The sequence below is a fragment of the Medicago truncatula genome, chromosome 8, assembly GCF_003473485.1.
Source record: "Medicago truncatula cultivar Jemalong A17 chromosome 8, MtrunA17r5.0-ANR, whole genome shotgun sequence".
NCBI classification, from domain to species: Eukaryota; Viridiplantae; Streptophyta; class Magnoliopsida; order Fabales; family Fabaceae; genus Medicago; species Medicago truncatula.
The window spans coordinates 35,524,156-35,540,031 of NC_053049.1; the positions used below are offsets into that span (position 1 = coordinate 35,524,156).

The 15,876-nt window shown below is 31.0% G+C and overlaps 1 protein-coding gene and 1 non-coding gene across 3 annotated transcripts; both read right to left on the reverse strand.

Moving 5' to 3' along the window:
• Window positions 1–8,158: 8,158 nt before the first annotated feature.
• TRNAI-UAU (transfer RNA isoleucine (anticodon UAU)) lies at window positions 8,159–8,232 on the reverse strand. Its single transcript has one exon. It is a non-coding gene; the product is annotated as a tRNA-Ile (tRNA).
• Window positions 8,233–9,419: 1,187 nt separating this feature from the next.
• LOC11406582 (phosphatidylinositol transfer protein 3) lies at window positions 9,420–13,376 on the reverse strand. Of its 2 annotated transcripts, none has more exons than XM_039829269.1 (6): window positions 13,312–13,376; window positions 12,508–12,607; window positions 11,682–11,858; window positions 10,945–11,043; window positions 10,594–10,839; window positions 9,420–9,956 (listed from the first exon to the last, which is right to left on the reverse strand). In XM_039829269.1, exons 1-6 carry the CDS (start codon window positions 13,368–13,370, stop codon window positions 9,672–9,674), a joined length of 966 nt encoding a protein of 321 aa, XP_039685203.1. In that variant the 5' UTR covers window positions 13,371–13,376; the 3' UTR covers window positions 9,420–9,671. The 2 variants fall into 2 exon arrangements, with proteins under 2 accessions (XP_039685203.1, XP_003629456.1); XM_003629408.4 differs by lacking the exon at window positions 13,312–13,376 and adding an exon at window positions 13,089–13,305.
• Window positions 13,377–15,876: the final 2,500 nt, after the last annotated feature.

The window sequence follows — 15,876 nt, forward strand, 5'->3', positions numbered from 1 at the left end:
TGAATATAATTATCTTTTGACAGAAATCAATAATATGTTCGAAGATTACAAGACTAAAAGAGTTAGAATTTTAAAAGGCAAAGAAACTTAAAGAAAGATAAATTACATTGCATTAAGTAAAGATGGTTCAACAAATCATTGTTACATACATTCTTCATTTGTTTTTCTAAACGCTGGTACTTTTAGTTTATAGAACTTTTGTTAATGATTTGTGACCCATTTTTTCTATGAAAAACTATTGTATATACATAATAACTAACAAACTAACAACTATAAACTAAATCTTTTCGACAACTTTAGCTTGTTTTCCACTTGTCTGGACCTTTGATCTTGCCTCTTCAGCGAGAATTTGAAATTCTTAAAGTCGAAATCCAAACATCTGTCAAATTCATTAGTTGTCGAAACCATGCTTCCTCCTTGGACTTAAATTGTTTTGTAGTCATCACTTTTCTCTTTTAAAGATATGATCCAAAAGCTTGTTGATATACTAGACGAAATAGATGACGTTGAATGGAAGGATGAGGTCTATGACGAGATCTGACAAATATATGACGCGACTAACCACTCTGATCCTAAGGAAGTGAAAACTTCATATACAAAGGTCAAGGCTATGGTGTAGCCGTGTCTTCGTGATTTCAATATATGATGCTACTTACACATCATTTTTACTGTCGAAATGAACACATGAAAATTCATGTTAATAACTAACACCACCATTGTTAATAACAATACGAGTTTGAATGGACAAAAATTGTAATGGTTAGTAGAAATACAAATAATAACATAAACGTTCAACCTAAAACAACAATTCTCATGAATGAGTTTGACAAAATGACAACTCTTATTGTAACTTTGCATATTTTGAAATGATTATTTTAGCGGCACAACTTGTTGTTTGCTTGCCTTATATTCATATGTAATTTATCCTTAATATATATTACAATAGTATGATGTTATAAAAAAAAAATACAGAACATTGTACTTAAAAATTCGGTGAATAATAAATGCTTAAAAATTGATTCCTTGTGGTAGGAGAATTTATGAAATACATAATAAAAAATTTATATAACGAGTGGAGAAAATATATAAAACATTATAAACCAATCACTAAATCATACCACCAAGATAAAACCTACAAATTAAAATAAATAAAATAAATTGAAATCAATCATAGTAAAATCAACTAATTAAAAATAGTAAACTTGAAGGAATTATAAGTGTATCATCTTACTGACATTTAATCAAAGAAATCACACTCGTATGATGTTTACTTAGTTTCCTTTTGACCTGATCTGAAGTGAAAATCCATGAATTGAGTTTTGTTGCTTCACTTGTGGATCTGGTGGACACAAAACAAAATAAGATTAAATAGGCAAAAGGAATAGTACAAATAGACCTAATAAATTACAAAACAATGTGAACAACCTAAATTCTTCTTGTAAATAATAATAACAAATTTTCCCCTCTCGAACATAACATGCTCAATTCAATCATAAAAGTCAACAAATACATACATAATTTATATATAGTGAAAGATAGATAGATAATGAAAGATTCAATTTACCGATCTATTCAAATTCAGAAAAACAATTGAAGAGAAAGAGGGAATAAAGATTGCAGTTTTTGAGAAGCGTTATTTTTGGGTGAGCAATAGAGAGGGCGATGCGCTTATAAAGAGTGAAAGGTGGAGGCTAGGGTTTTGTAGCGAGAATCAAGGATGTTGGGCTATTCGGGTATCGAGACCCGAACTCATTTCTATTTTTCCTCCTTTTTTATTAACTCATAGGCCCAATGTTCTACTTCAATTATATTATCTAAATTTTTTGATAATATCCAACCATTCTTCAATTATGTATAAATAACAAGTTTGCAATTTTAATTTCAATAATTTTGATTTGTTGGTCTGACCAGTGACTCGTAGTTCAACAGAAGATCCTGAAAAAATGACATAAAGGAGTAAGATTTGCATTTTAGAGAAAAGGGAGGTTGGGGGATATTTCACCACATAATTTTTTAAGGTGAGACCTAAAGCAAGAGCTTAAGGAATCTCACAATTGGGTTGGGTTTGTGCACGGACTATGGCCATGCTTCCTCTAACAAATTTCTATCTATAGATAGATACTAATGTGATTTTAAATTAAACTTCATCTAATTTTTCTACGGAGATAATCTTTATAATAGGGGTGTTAACGGGGTTGTGCCCGTGCCAAAGCCACAAAAAGTTGACTGGTTAACAAATTAACTTCCCAAAAACCGGCCCAAAATTTAAAATACAATTTTTTACTTAATTAAAATACAATTATTAAACAAAAAAATGGTTGGATTGGATGATTAGTTTTCTCGCATTCAACTTAATAGATTAGCAAGTCGGTCTAGTCGATCAATGTCACCTAACTCACCCTACCATTTTTGGTGGATTACACCAGCTGAATCAACGTATCTAACTCGATTTTCCATCCCTACATAATTGTATCCAATTGACATTTTATTTATTATTACCAAAAGAAATTAAAAAGAAGAAAACTAGTCCTACAAGGCTATACGTAATAATGTGTCATTTTTATTTTGTCAGGTAATAATGTGTCATTTTACCCCAGAAGAAATTAACTGAAGGAATAAAAAAGTTTTTCACGTTCACATAAGCAACAAAAATTAGTGTAAAAGTCCTGTTTTTAAACATAGAGTAGCAATCATCAAATTTCATACTCGTCATTTTTAATGGTCTAGATCATGCACCAAGACATCTAGACCATTAAGAGTCACGAACATGAAATTTGGTAACTGCACCAAGAAATTTGGATGATGTGTGCATCTACTTCTTTGTGGTAAAGTACAATATTTGTTCCTCTGATGAGCACGAAGTAATTTTGTTTGTTAGTTTGGTTGCGCGGTGTGCTTCTCACATTTAACCAAAATTCGCGGCGGCAAACTGTCCGCATCGAAGTTTGGTTTTATAGCTTTTGTGAAATCGTGATGGAAGCAAGCTTGTATGATCATCATTATCTATAGGGTTTTTTTTGTTTTCGTACAAGCTACAGGGAAAATTTTATTTGGAAGATTTTGTGAAGTAATAGTTTTACCCAAATAAAAAACTATGTAGTTTACAGCTACACTTGAAATGATTCCTTAGACTTAATTATTTTCACCACAACGACGGAAAAAAAGATGAAAAAAAGAACTAATTAGTATGTGGTACCAAAATTCAACATACTTCGATGGGGACGAATCTGGCTTTTGATTTGTCCTATTTTCCAAATTTATTTTGTTCAATGAATGGTTATGTCAAGGGTTAAAACCAATGAGCCATAATCCAGTTTCAACTTTCATGTTTGGGTCACGTTACTTATAGTGGCTTGCTTGTGATTAAACAATATGCTCTGAAAAATCACAAACTGTTGAAGGGAAATGAAATTCTTGTGAAACAAGATATCACATGCACCAAAAGCCCTGTCTCCCTTTTTATATTCCTATTTCAGATTTTATTTTTTTACTACTTACAACTCTCTTTCAATTCAAATATAAACAAAATGATTAGTCATTTTTTCGTATTAGATGGGATAAAATCTAGAAATGTGCTTATAAATTGTAGACTTAAATGTATTTTTACCTCCCCTATTTTGGCTTAATTTGAATTTTAACCCTTATTTTAAAATTCGAAATTTTACGCCATATTTTATATTTTTCAAGATTTTTGCCCACTCAATCACATTTGAGTTCATTTTCGCTGATGCGGTAGTGCAGAGTAACATATATTATATTATTTTATTATGCAGAAAATGAGTGAAATCAGAAAATAATACTCCCTCCGGTCCTATTTATAAGACAAAGTTGGATCAACAAAAATTGTTGTATCCGGAGTGAAATTTTAACCAGATACATCAATTTTTGTTGACCAAACTTTCTCTTATAAATAAGACCGGATGGAGTATAATATATTCCACATCAGCACTGTCACATCAATTATAATAATTGATGTATTAAATTTTTGCTTTTTCATAATTAGAAGAAAATTTCTGGATTATATTATAATTCAGATGCATCAATTATTTAATAAATCTAAAAAACAAAAGTTGTTTATAAATATGATCGAAGAAATTTTTTGTTTGTTTAGATTCATTAAATAATTGATGTATTTGGACTATATTATAATTCAGATACATCAATTATTTAATAAATCTACAAAACAATGGTTGTTTATAAATGTGATCGAAGAAATTTTTTACTTTTTCATATTCATTAAATAATTGATGTATCTGGACTATATTATAATACGAATGTATCAATTATTTAATAAATCTAAGTTGTTTATAAATGTGATCGAAGAGATTACACGATCACCAACTACCAAAAATGCGACTCAATATGAATTCTTGTCACATTTTATGATTTGCCAATATCTTTTGAAACAATATAGGGCCTATATCTTGTTTGCACCTACTACTATCGTAAATTTTTTGTTACTTACTTTGATGTGATTAAAGTTTTTATGTTTGACTGAATAATATGATTAAAGTGTTTTTTCGTTTACATGAATGTGATTAAATTTTATTAAAATACATTTGTTGTGATACAATTTTTTGTTTTTTTTTTGCTCTGTGTATATGAGGGAGGCCGAGAGAGTTAGTCTTACTCATTTTCAGACATACTTTTATATATAAGAACACGGATGTGTTGTAATTAGTGAAAATTATGCATGCATAAAAGACCTTTGAATCAAGATCAGAAGATACAGATTTAACTAATTCATTTTTTAATAATTAAAATTTCAAGCTTGAAATATAATTTATCGGGTCACGTTTAGACGAAATTTTTTGTTTTTTCAGATTCATTAAATAATTGATGTATCTGAACTATATTATAATTCAGATGCATCAATTATTTAATAAATCTAAAAAAACAAAAGTTGTTTATAAATCTGACCGAAGAGAATACACATTCACCAACTATCATATATGAATGCAACTTTATATGGATTCTTGTCATGTTTTATGATTTAGCAATATCTTTTTGAAACATTATAGGGCCTATATATTGTTTACACCTACTATCATAAATTGTTTGCTATTTAATTTGATGTGATTAATTTTTTTTTTATTTTACGGAATAATTGATTAAAAAAAATTCCGTTTACCTGAATGTGATTAAATTTTATTAAAATACGTTTGTTTAAATTTTATTAAAATACATTTGTTGTGATACAACCATTTTTTTTTTTGTCTGTGTATCAGAGGGAGGGAGGGTGAGTGAGTTAGTCCTGCTTATTTTAAGCTATACTCTTATATATAAGAACACAAATATTTTGTAATTTATGAAAAATCTGCATGCATCGAAAACCGTTGGATCAAGATCAGATAGTACAGTTTTAAATGATTTATTTTTAAATAATTAAAATTTCAAGCTTAAAAATAATTTATCCGGTCACATTTAAAAGAAATTTTTTGCCTTTTCAGATTCATTAAATAATTGATGTATTTGGACTATTTCATAATTCATATGCATCAATTATTTAATAAATCTAAAAAACAAAAATTATTTATAAATGTGATCGAAGAGATTATACGATCACCAACTACCATAAATGCGACTCAATATTGATTCTTGTCACATTTTATGATTTGCCAATATCTTTTGAAACAATATAGGGCCAATATCTTGTTTGCACCTACTATCATAATTTTTTTGTTATTTACTTTGATGTGATTAAAGTTTTTATGTTTGATTGAATAATATGAATAAAGTTTTTTTTTTTTTTTCATTTGCATGAATGTGATTAAATTTTTAAAATACACTTGTTGTGATGCATTTTTTTTTTTTTTTTGGTCTGTGTATATGAGGGAGGGCGAGAGAGTTAGTCTTACTCGTTTTTAGACATACCCTTATATATAAGAGCATAAATATGTTGTAATTAGTGAAAATCCTGCATGCATCGAAGACCGTTGGATCAAGATCGGATAGTACAGATTTAAATGATTTATTTTTTAATAATTAAAATGTCAAGCTTGAAGTATAATTTATCCGGTCAAATTTAGACGAAAATTTTTGCTTTTTCAGATTCATTAAATAATTGATGTATCTGGACTATATTATAATTCAGATGCATCAATTATTTAATAAATCTAAAAAAAACAAAAGTTGTTTATAAATCTTACTGAATAGAATACACGATCACCAACTATCATAAATACGACTCTACGGATTCTTGTCTTATTTTATGATTTGCCAATATCATTTGAAACAATATAGGGCCTATATCTTGTTTGCACCTACTATCATCAATTGTTTGTTATTTGCTTTGATGTGATTAAAGTTTTTTTGTTTAACAAAATAATTGATTAAAGTTTTTTTCATTTACCTGAATGTGATTAAATTTTATTAAAATACGTTTGTTGTGATACAACCATATTTTATTTTTTTTGTCTGTGTATATGAGGGAGGGTGAGAGAGTTAGTCCTACTCATTTTCAGCTATACTCTTATATATAAGAACACAAATATGTTGTAATTTGTGAAAATCCTGCATGCATCAAAGACCGTTTGATCAAGATTGGATAGTACATATTTAAATGATTTTTTTTCAATAATTAAAATTTCAAGCTTGAAATATAATTTATCCTGTAATATTTAGGAGAAATTTTTTGCTTTTTCAAATTCGTTAAATAATTTATGTATCTGAACTATATTATAATTCGGATTCATCAATTATTTAATAAATTTTAAAAAAAAAACAATTTTTTTTTTATAAATATGACCGAAGAAATTGCACGATCACGAACTATCATAAATGTGACTTTATATGAATTCTTGTCACGTTTTATTATTTGTCAATATCTTTTGAAACAATATAGGGCCTATATCTTGTTTGCACCTACTATTATAAATTATTTGTTATTTACTTTTATGTGATTAAAGTGTTTTTGTATGACTGAATAATGTGATTAAAATTTTTTCTCGTTTATTTGAATGTGATTAAATTTTATGAAAATACGTTTGTTGTGATACAACCATTAATTTTTTTTAGTAAAAATGCTACTCCTATGATACAATCATTAACTCTTTTATGTGAAACGGTTTGTGATCCTTCTTCTTTAGTTGAACTCTTTTATGTGGCTGAAATCATCGCAGACATCTTTTATTTATTCTTATTATGACTGGTGGAAACACCTAATCCCTTGTATGAGTGTTATTGTGTAGTTTTCTGTAATTTTTTGGTGCTATTCTAAAATAGCACCCTACAGTTGTATCTTGGTTGGTCGGTTTACCTTTTGCATGTCTTGTGCACGGTAAATCGTCATTGTTCATAATATATATCTCATTTTAGTTTGTTCAAAAAAAAAAAATCATTAACTGTGATTGACCAAGAAAAAAGATATTATCTGTGAATTGTGATGGTTGTGTAAATATATTTTTTTTTGTCAAGTAGCTTTAATGACTAGAGAAATTCACTTTATAAATGAATAAGTAAGATGTCTGAAATTCGAACATCGATTTTTACATATATGAGACATTATCTCTGACCAAATGAGTTAATTTCACATAGCCTGCTCCTGTAAATACTTTATCTTACATACATTTTATCCAGCCCATGGAAGCTTATTTTATTTTTTTGTAAGCTACAAGTTTGTGGGGAAATGTAATAGTAATAAAGTGGGGTATGTATGTGTGTGTCTATATATATTTAAATGCTTTTTGTATTTAACCCACAATGCATGCTCGAAGACTTAAGAAAAAGTATTGTTCAATAATTTTCGTATGATAAGCAAGGAAGTTAAACAAAGATTATTGAGTTGACTACAATGCTCTATGATCTCTTTAAACAAATCTAGAAGTAGAAATGAGAGATCGTGTAGAATGCTCTATTATTGGAGCAAAAATACAAAGCAGCGTGGGATACGTATACACACATGACGCATGTATAATTTAAATTGTTTTGTATACTTTCTATTGTTTGTTACACATATAAAGTAGTTGGGTTGGCTAATCATAAAATGATAATTTAAATTGACAAAAGAAGGGAAAAGACAATTAATGCAAAACAAGTCATGTAGTGTATGATTGGAGCAAAATAAGGCAGAGTAGGAAATGCATCCAAATCACATGCATAAAGGTAGGGTATACGCTTGGTCATAATAATGAAAGGAAGAAAAAACAAATACCAAAACTGGTCCCGGCGGGGCTCGAACCCGCGACCTTCGGCTCATAAGACCAACGCTCTAACCAACTGAGCTACGGGACCTGTTTGTTAGATTGGTGAACTAATTATTATGTAAGTACACTTATAGAGAACTAAATAAATAAGTCCATCTTAACCCACTTTAATTAAGAGATGTTTTTAACTGCGGTGACTCAATTTTGAATTCTTTCACACATTTATTTATGAAGTTTGTTAGTCTCTGACACTAGACTCATTTTATTTTTTCTCTATATTGATATGATTATTTACCCTTAGATATTTTTATTAGTCGCTTGAAAAAGCTTGAAAGAATTCTTTCATGTCTTTAGGAAGTCCATAATAGTTTATTAGTCACTTGACACTAACAATTTTCTCTTGCCTTGCCTCTATGAGTATTGTAGATCATTGAATCATTTGTCTTTAATCATAGAATCTTTAGTCACTTGAAAACTCACTTAGGAACAATAAAACAATTATATCAATGGCTTAGTAATGTGCTTTGTTACCCATGAGTATCAATTTCCTTCCAAAGGATGTTGAACACGCCAAAATTTTGGGCTGAAAACTCAACGAATTTCATACTAGTATTTAATTTTGGTTAATTTTATGTTGCATAAGTGAGATAAATTTTACATTACATCATATATAAGTTGGTTTTCACTATTGAATAAAAAAAAAGTCTCAAAATTAGATCAATTAACACATGATGAAATTTACTGATCTTAATAATATGGGTCTAGCTTATATTGATACATTTCAAAAAACACCACACAAATTACATCTATTTTTCCTAGCAAAAACTCGTGCTCAAAATAAAAATATTATTTTTCATTTTATTTTGAGCACAGATTTTTTTGGCCCAAGTGTTTTTATTTTTATTATGAATTATTTTTCTTAGTTAACAATAACTGTAGTTTTTCTGATAGTTGCGGGTCTGCATTAGGCAAATCCATATAGTGTTTATACTTAGCGACAAAAATTCTTAATTTTACTGGTTCTAATTTATTTAAAGTTCAATAATTTAATACAAGACAAAACTTCAAGTCCACAAGAAATTTCTTTGCCGAAATCTAGAAGAACTCTTTGGAATTTCACATAAGTGTCGTGGAAGTAAATGCTTGCCGGCAATAACAAGGCATGAAAAGCGTGACAATAATGTGCATTTTGTCTTCTAGTCAAAACAAGCCATTGATGTATAAATGTGTCCAATTTCCTTTAAAAAAAAAAAATCTATAATGTGTCCATGAGGCAAGGTGGAATTCGAGCCACTAGAACTTCATTTTGCACGATCTACGTAGTTGGAATATCAAATCATAGGAGCCACACCCTTAATACTCTTTATTGGGGTGTAGGAATATCAATGAAAATATGAGGATTACAGTAACTAGCCATTATGAATAAAACTATATAGCACTGTTTATTCACCTCCTTAATAACTAGCCACAAAATACAGTTTGGGTGTAATAACAGCTGTCATATGAAAACTTGATCAACTAACTATACTAGGCCACTGGTTCTGGTGCTACCTCTGCTCCAGAATGGCCATTCTTAGTGGTGAAGGGCTTCTCATCATCAATTCCCCAGAACTTCGCAGTTTTCGCATCTTCTTCGGTCATCAACCGTGAGAACTCTTCATGGTCATACTTTAAAGTAGTTTTTCCACCAAATTCACTAGGAAGGTTATCCATGTCGAAGAGTGATTTCATCAGCTCCACACTGTCCTTACTGTTGGGATAAACAAACTTTACCTTCTGAGCTGTCTTGGGATCCAGGAAGAACTTTATAGCCTATCAAAATGAAAATAACTTCAAATTTGTTAAATGGAAGAGGTCGCTGTTAAAAACCCATGATTCAACCTCAAATCATATGCACAAGAAGTTGACCAAAATCCATAAAGAACGGAAATGGATTCTCTCCATTGAAACGAGAAAAGAGTGAGAGATAAACCTTTGCATAGAAAAAAGGTAAGACTTATAAGGAGAGGTTTTTAATATGAAAAATCGGAGATGAAAGTTTAAGGGTGAGATTAAAAACACATGAAAGAACACAGGGAAAAAAACAAATGGATAAGAACGGGACATAAATCGGGGACGGTGGGAGGGGGCCCATGGGAAATCATGTCAGGACTTGCTTTCAGAAATAATACTAATGTATAAATTTGAAAGTCCCAATCGAGTTTTATGCGCAGAAATTGAAACAATATGATTTGCATAATCAATATCAATGTTCTATAATTGGCGAGACAAATAAAAATACACTAATACAATGATAGCCAAGTATTGTTTGATCTTTAAAATAAAATATAAATGAGACAAACCACCACCATGCAATGTGACCTACCACCTAAAGATTAGAAAAACAAACTACACAATGGCATGCAGCAATGAAGCAGAACAAATATACTTGCAGGGAAGGAGTACAAACCTTATAGAAAGCCTGAAATATTCTTGGTGGGTTGTGCAGAATAGCTATACCAAGCCTTTCCGGATAGTGGCCCTGTAAAATGTGAATAATCTCACGAGCAGTTTTAGTAGAAATCTTTGTGCTAAATGAAAATCCTGTGAAGTCTATCAACCATGACATTTGTTCTTGACCATCGGAAAGATTAAGTACAGCATTTTCCAGCAGATAGACTAAATGCTTGATATTATTTTCTTCTGATACTGTGTTCTGACAGAAGGAAACAGATTAAACAGAGTTAGCTGACCAGTTATGTACAAGAATCCTTGTTAACTACATATAGCTTTAATAATGAAAGTACATCTTAGTTCAAACCTGCATCCCTGGTCTCATTATAAGCACTGCCCTCCCATGTATATCATGAAAGTTAGCTATGGAGACTTTTCCTGTCTCGCCCTCATGTGCTACTTCAGCCTGAATTTACCAACCATTGAACTGTAAATATAAGTTTATGATGCATGAAAGAGAAATATGCATAAATAGCCTATCATTTAATGATAACTTCATTTAGTCCTAACAGGCTATGCATATTTTAAACTCATGCGGTAGGTAACACATCATTCTTGGAACTAAATGTCTTCTGAAGCTAATGTATGATCTTAATCAATTTTAGAACTACAGCTCAACAATGATAGCAACTTAACTTTTACAATTTGAAACTTAGATGCATGTTGTTGTTGACTTTACATTTGAGTAATCTGGACAGTGGATACTTAAATATTGATTTAAAATCCAAGAATAATGTTTCTCCAAGAAAAAAACTAGAAATAGTATAGAATAGAGAGAAATATCTGGCAGCAGACTAAAAATTAAAGAAAAAATATAGAAGAATCATACAAAGAAATTAATTGTGTTTGCTAAGAGAAGGGGTAAAATAACACATCGTGCATTAAGTAAGGTCAACACAAGTTAGACACTAGAAGAAAAATAGCAGAACTCAAGAAAACTTTGTGTGTCATGAATTTGTCAAGTTCTTTATCGCATGGATAAACATTACAATTATAATCATCAATTAAGCATGTGAAGGACAAAGCCAGAATAATCAAACTAACCCAACGGATTTCCTCAGGCTTATAAGAAGACCTCCACTTGAGTGATTCCTCCAACATTTTCTTGGCTTTATCAACATTCCAGTTTCGTGCTTCCAAATATCTCCTTAAACATGCATCTGTGCAATACTTCAACCGACGCCCAGATAAGGGCCCAATAGCAGCTCTTAATTCAGCCACCTGTTGACAGATCCAGGTACAATCAAAATCATCAGCTACTTTCACATAGACAAAGCATAAAAACTTCCCTATTATCGTTACATGATACCATGAAGAGAAGATCTAATGCAATCAAAATCAACAGCTACTTTTATTTAGAACTTTTTTCAATAATTATACATAAAAATTCTGAAATTTTTCAGTGAACCCGAGTATCGCCTACCTGAAAGTCGGGTATTAATCCCCCGAGATACTCAGATCTATTTGTTTTTGGATAAGCAAACAGCCAAACATTAGTGATTAATTTGTTTAGTGAGACAAATATCAATAGCATGGATCGAATCCAGACCCTCTTACACAGAACTCATTATGTTCTATACACGGAATCTAAGATCAAACTCTTGACCACATACTCCCTTTGTAAGAAAATATAAGCAAAAATGAGTCAAAGAAAGTTGATGTATCGGGACCAAATATTGGATCAGATACATCGATTTCCAATTTTTTTTTGACTCATTTTTGCTTATATTTTGGTATGATTCAAGACCCCGGGTCATCTAACAACCCCATCACGCCATTTTGGTAATTACATAGCCACAAACTTAACGCATGTTTGGATCAACAACGAGTTTAGTGAAATCATCACGGTCGCAAAATAAACTTAATTTACCTTAGCTTCCTGAGTTAAGGAAGCATTCTCCGGCTGATTCTGGGTTTGCCTTCTAAGAAGGAACATGTTGCCTCCAAAAAAAATGTACTTCCCAACCAACCTGTGCAGCAAAAAATTTCAAACAAGATTAATTTTCTTCATTGATTTCATTCCAAACAAAATTAATTAATGAATCCACCTACACTGTACTACTAATCACGTGTATAGCTATAACCTATAGCATCCGATTCAGAATTTAACCAAAAACAACCAAAAAATTAGGTGAACTTTTCCAGCAGTCAACATTTTCAACCTGAATTATTGTTCTCTTCTGAAATCGATTTATTATTTCGTCTTTTTCTACTTTTGAACTCAAATCAGAAACAGGTAAAGGAATTTTATTCAAACACAGTAGCGTTGACTTCAAGCTAAAAAACAACAATCATAATCTAAAAATGAAAATACTAAAACATTTTGTCTTGATTAATACAGTAATAATAATCGGTGAAAATTCATAAACAGAGAATTGAAACGCACGTGAAGATTATAAATCTGAGAAGTAAAAAATTGTATAATTCAAGAATCGATAATAGGTAACAAACCTGGAGAAAATGAAAATGAAAATGAGAGGGTACGGTATAGTGTTAGTGTTATGGTGTAATGTTATGGTTAATTTGATTAAGTTGGTAAATGAAAGAAAGAATGTAGTTTAGTTAGTAGACTAATGAAATGAAGAAGGTGAAGGACACGCGAATTGTTTGTGACTTGTGAACGAAACGGTCACCGTTTGTATATAGGGACTGACAAAGAGAGAGAATAAGATACCATAGCGGCTGAGATGGGGGGTTGTAGTAGTAGTAGGTAGGTAGCCTCATCTTTCCCATTCACTTCATTAATTAATTAATCACAACTTTTTTGACCAATAATTAAATGGACCCTCCTTTCAAACAAAAATAAATAGATCTAATAAATAATACTGCACGAAAACGCCATTAACTAGGAAATATAAATAAATAAATAACCCTTAAATCCTTCACAAAAATAAACCCTTAAAAAATTAAATTAAATTAAACCCATGACACTCTTTTTTTTTTTTTTTTTTTTGGTAGATAGACGAAATGGCAAAGTCATTATAAACTCACACACAAGTGGAGGTACCGGAGTTCGAACCCCGATCATGGCATCCGGCCTAACAATTTCGGCATTTTGCCAGTTGAGCTAGGACTTCCGGATAACACACTCTTTTTTTTAAAAAGTCAATTATTACAATGTCTAATGCATTCAATACAAAACTTTTCATTTAAAACTTACTATTTAAACTCTTAATAAATACTCAGGGCACTTGTTAACATTTTTCATAAATAAATAGCCTCATTTTTAGGCAATCTCTATGATTTTGTGTAAGTCTAACAAAACAAATGTTTTATGTCCATCAAGAAAGTTCACACGATCTCTTTTTTAGTTAAAGTATCTTATTTTTTATTTTTTGAATAAGTTAAAATCAGATATATTACGATAAAGGAAAAAGGTTATTCCCTAGCATAAGGTGTGCAAAGGAGAGCAAATCAAGGTTGCAATAGTATTCTGAGAAAACAAAAAAAAAACGACAGTAAACCTATACCCAAACAAATAAGGGGTTGTTGCGAACGCATATGATAACCAAAACGAAAACATACACCGTTAGCTTTCAGCCAACCTAAGGAACAAAGTTTAACTTTTTCCACTGGTTGTATAATCGATATAGCTTTATTAGAGAAGAGCATCTGGTTACTTTCATTCCAAACCACCCAAACAGTGCAAAGTCAGAAAAAGTTACAAAAAAGAACGTCACGGTTTAAAACCACCTGAAGAATAAGCAAATTGTGTAAAATGATCCAAAATGTGTTGGGGATCCACAAAGTACACATCAATCAAGGTCTTTACTAGGGGTGTTCGTGGTGCGGTTTGGTTCGGTTTTGAGCATAAAAGTCATCCAAACCGCAAGATAAAAAAGCATGCGGTTTGGTTTGGTTCAGTTGATTTTTAAAAAGTCATCCAAACCAAATCAAACCAATGCAGGTTGGATTTGTGCGGTTAATTGCGAGATAAAAAAAATATTACATTAACTCTAATATTGCCAACTTATTACAAGATAAAAATATGACATTTTATTTTGCTGTTAACATGATAAAATATGATTATACATGAATTGCATAGATCCTAAATTTTTATTTTCAATACCAACAATATATTGTTATGCCTTAATATAGTTATAAACTGGAACATACCACCATAGTTATATGGCTGATCAAAATAGGTAAAATTATAACAAACAGATTAAAATCAAACACAACTTATGTCAAAAATCAAATATGATTGATCGAAGCACAATTAAACAAAAATATCATGGAATCATTGTCACTCATTACTCATAAGAGGAAACAAAACAAATGTAAAAAGTTACATGCAAATTATAAAGTCACTAATCACATCTTATATAGACGATACATAATGTTACATACAAATTATAACTAACCAAACAAAACTTAAATCAAAATATTTAAAATTAAGAAGAAAAATTGAAACAAATTATTGGGAAGAAAAGGAAATAAATTCATCACTGAAAATGAATTGAAGGAAATGAAAAGGAATTAGAATCGAATTTGATGGTGCAACAATGGAAAAATCAAATCAAAAGAGATTATTCTTGAGTTATGTAATTGGGCTGGTACAAATTTAAGTAATATTGATTATTTTTGTGGTTTGGTTTCGTTTGGTTCGGTTGCTAAGATGCAAACCGCAAATCAAACCGCGTGGTTCAGTGCAAAAGTCATCCGAAATCATCCAAACCAAGTGCGGTTTCGGTTTAGCCTGGTTTGGTTTGCGGTTTTTCTATTGGGTTGGTTCGGTTTTGAACACCCCTAGTCTTTACATGTTGCCAAAGAGAACCAAAGGTATGACAATGAATTAAAAGATGATCTGCCGATTCATTATCACCACATCCTGACACACATAATTGAGAATCAATTGAAATAATGTCACGGCGCATCAGGTTGTCCTTTGTAGGCCACCGGTTGCGGAGAAGGCGCCACGCGCAAATTGAGACCTTCAGATGAACATGTTTATGCCAAACAACATCTGAAACAACGTCGTAGATATGCATCTCCTACCTCATGAGAATTTGATACACACCACGTACAGTTTAACCATCACCAACATTAGGGTGCCACTGCCAAGCATCTGTAACAAAATCCTGCAAGGTAACATTAGAATGCATAGACCTACACTCCCTCACTAGATCCTCCTCCCAAGCTAACAAACACCGCCTCCAGCCCCAAGCATCACATCCTTCACTCCAACCTAAGGAGTACATTTTTGCCACCATCAGATCCTTAAAAACAGATAAATCAA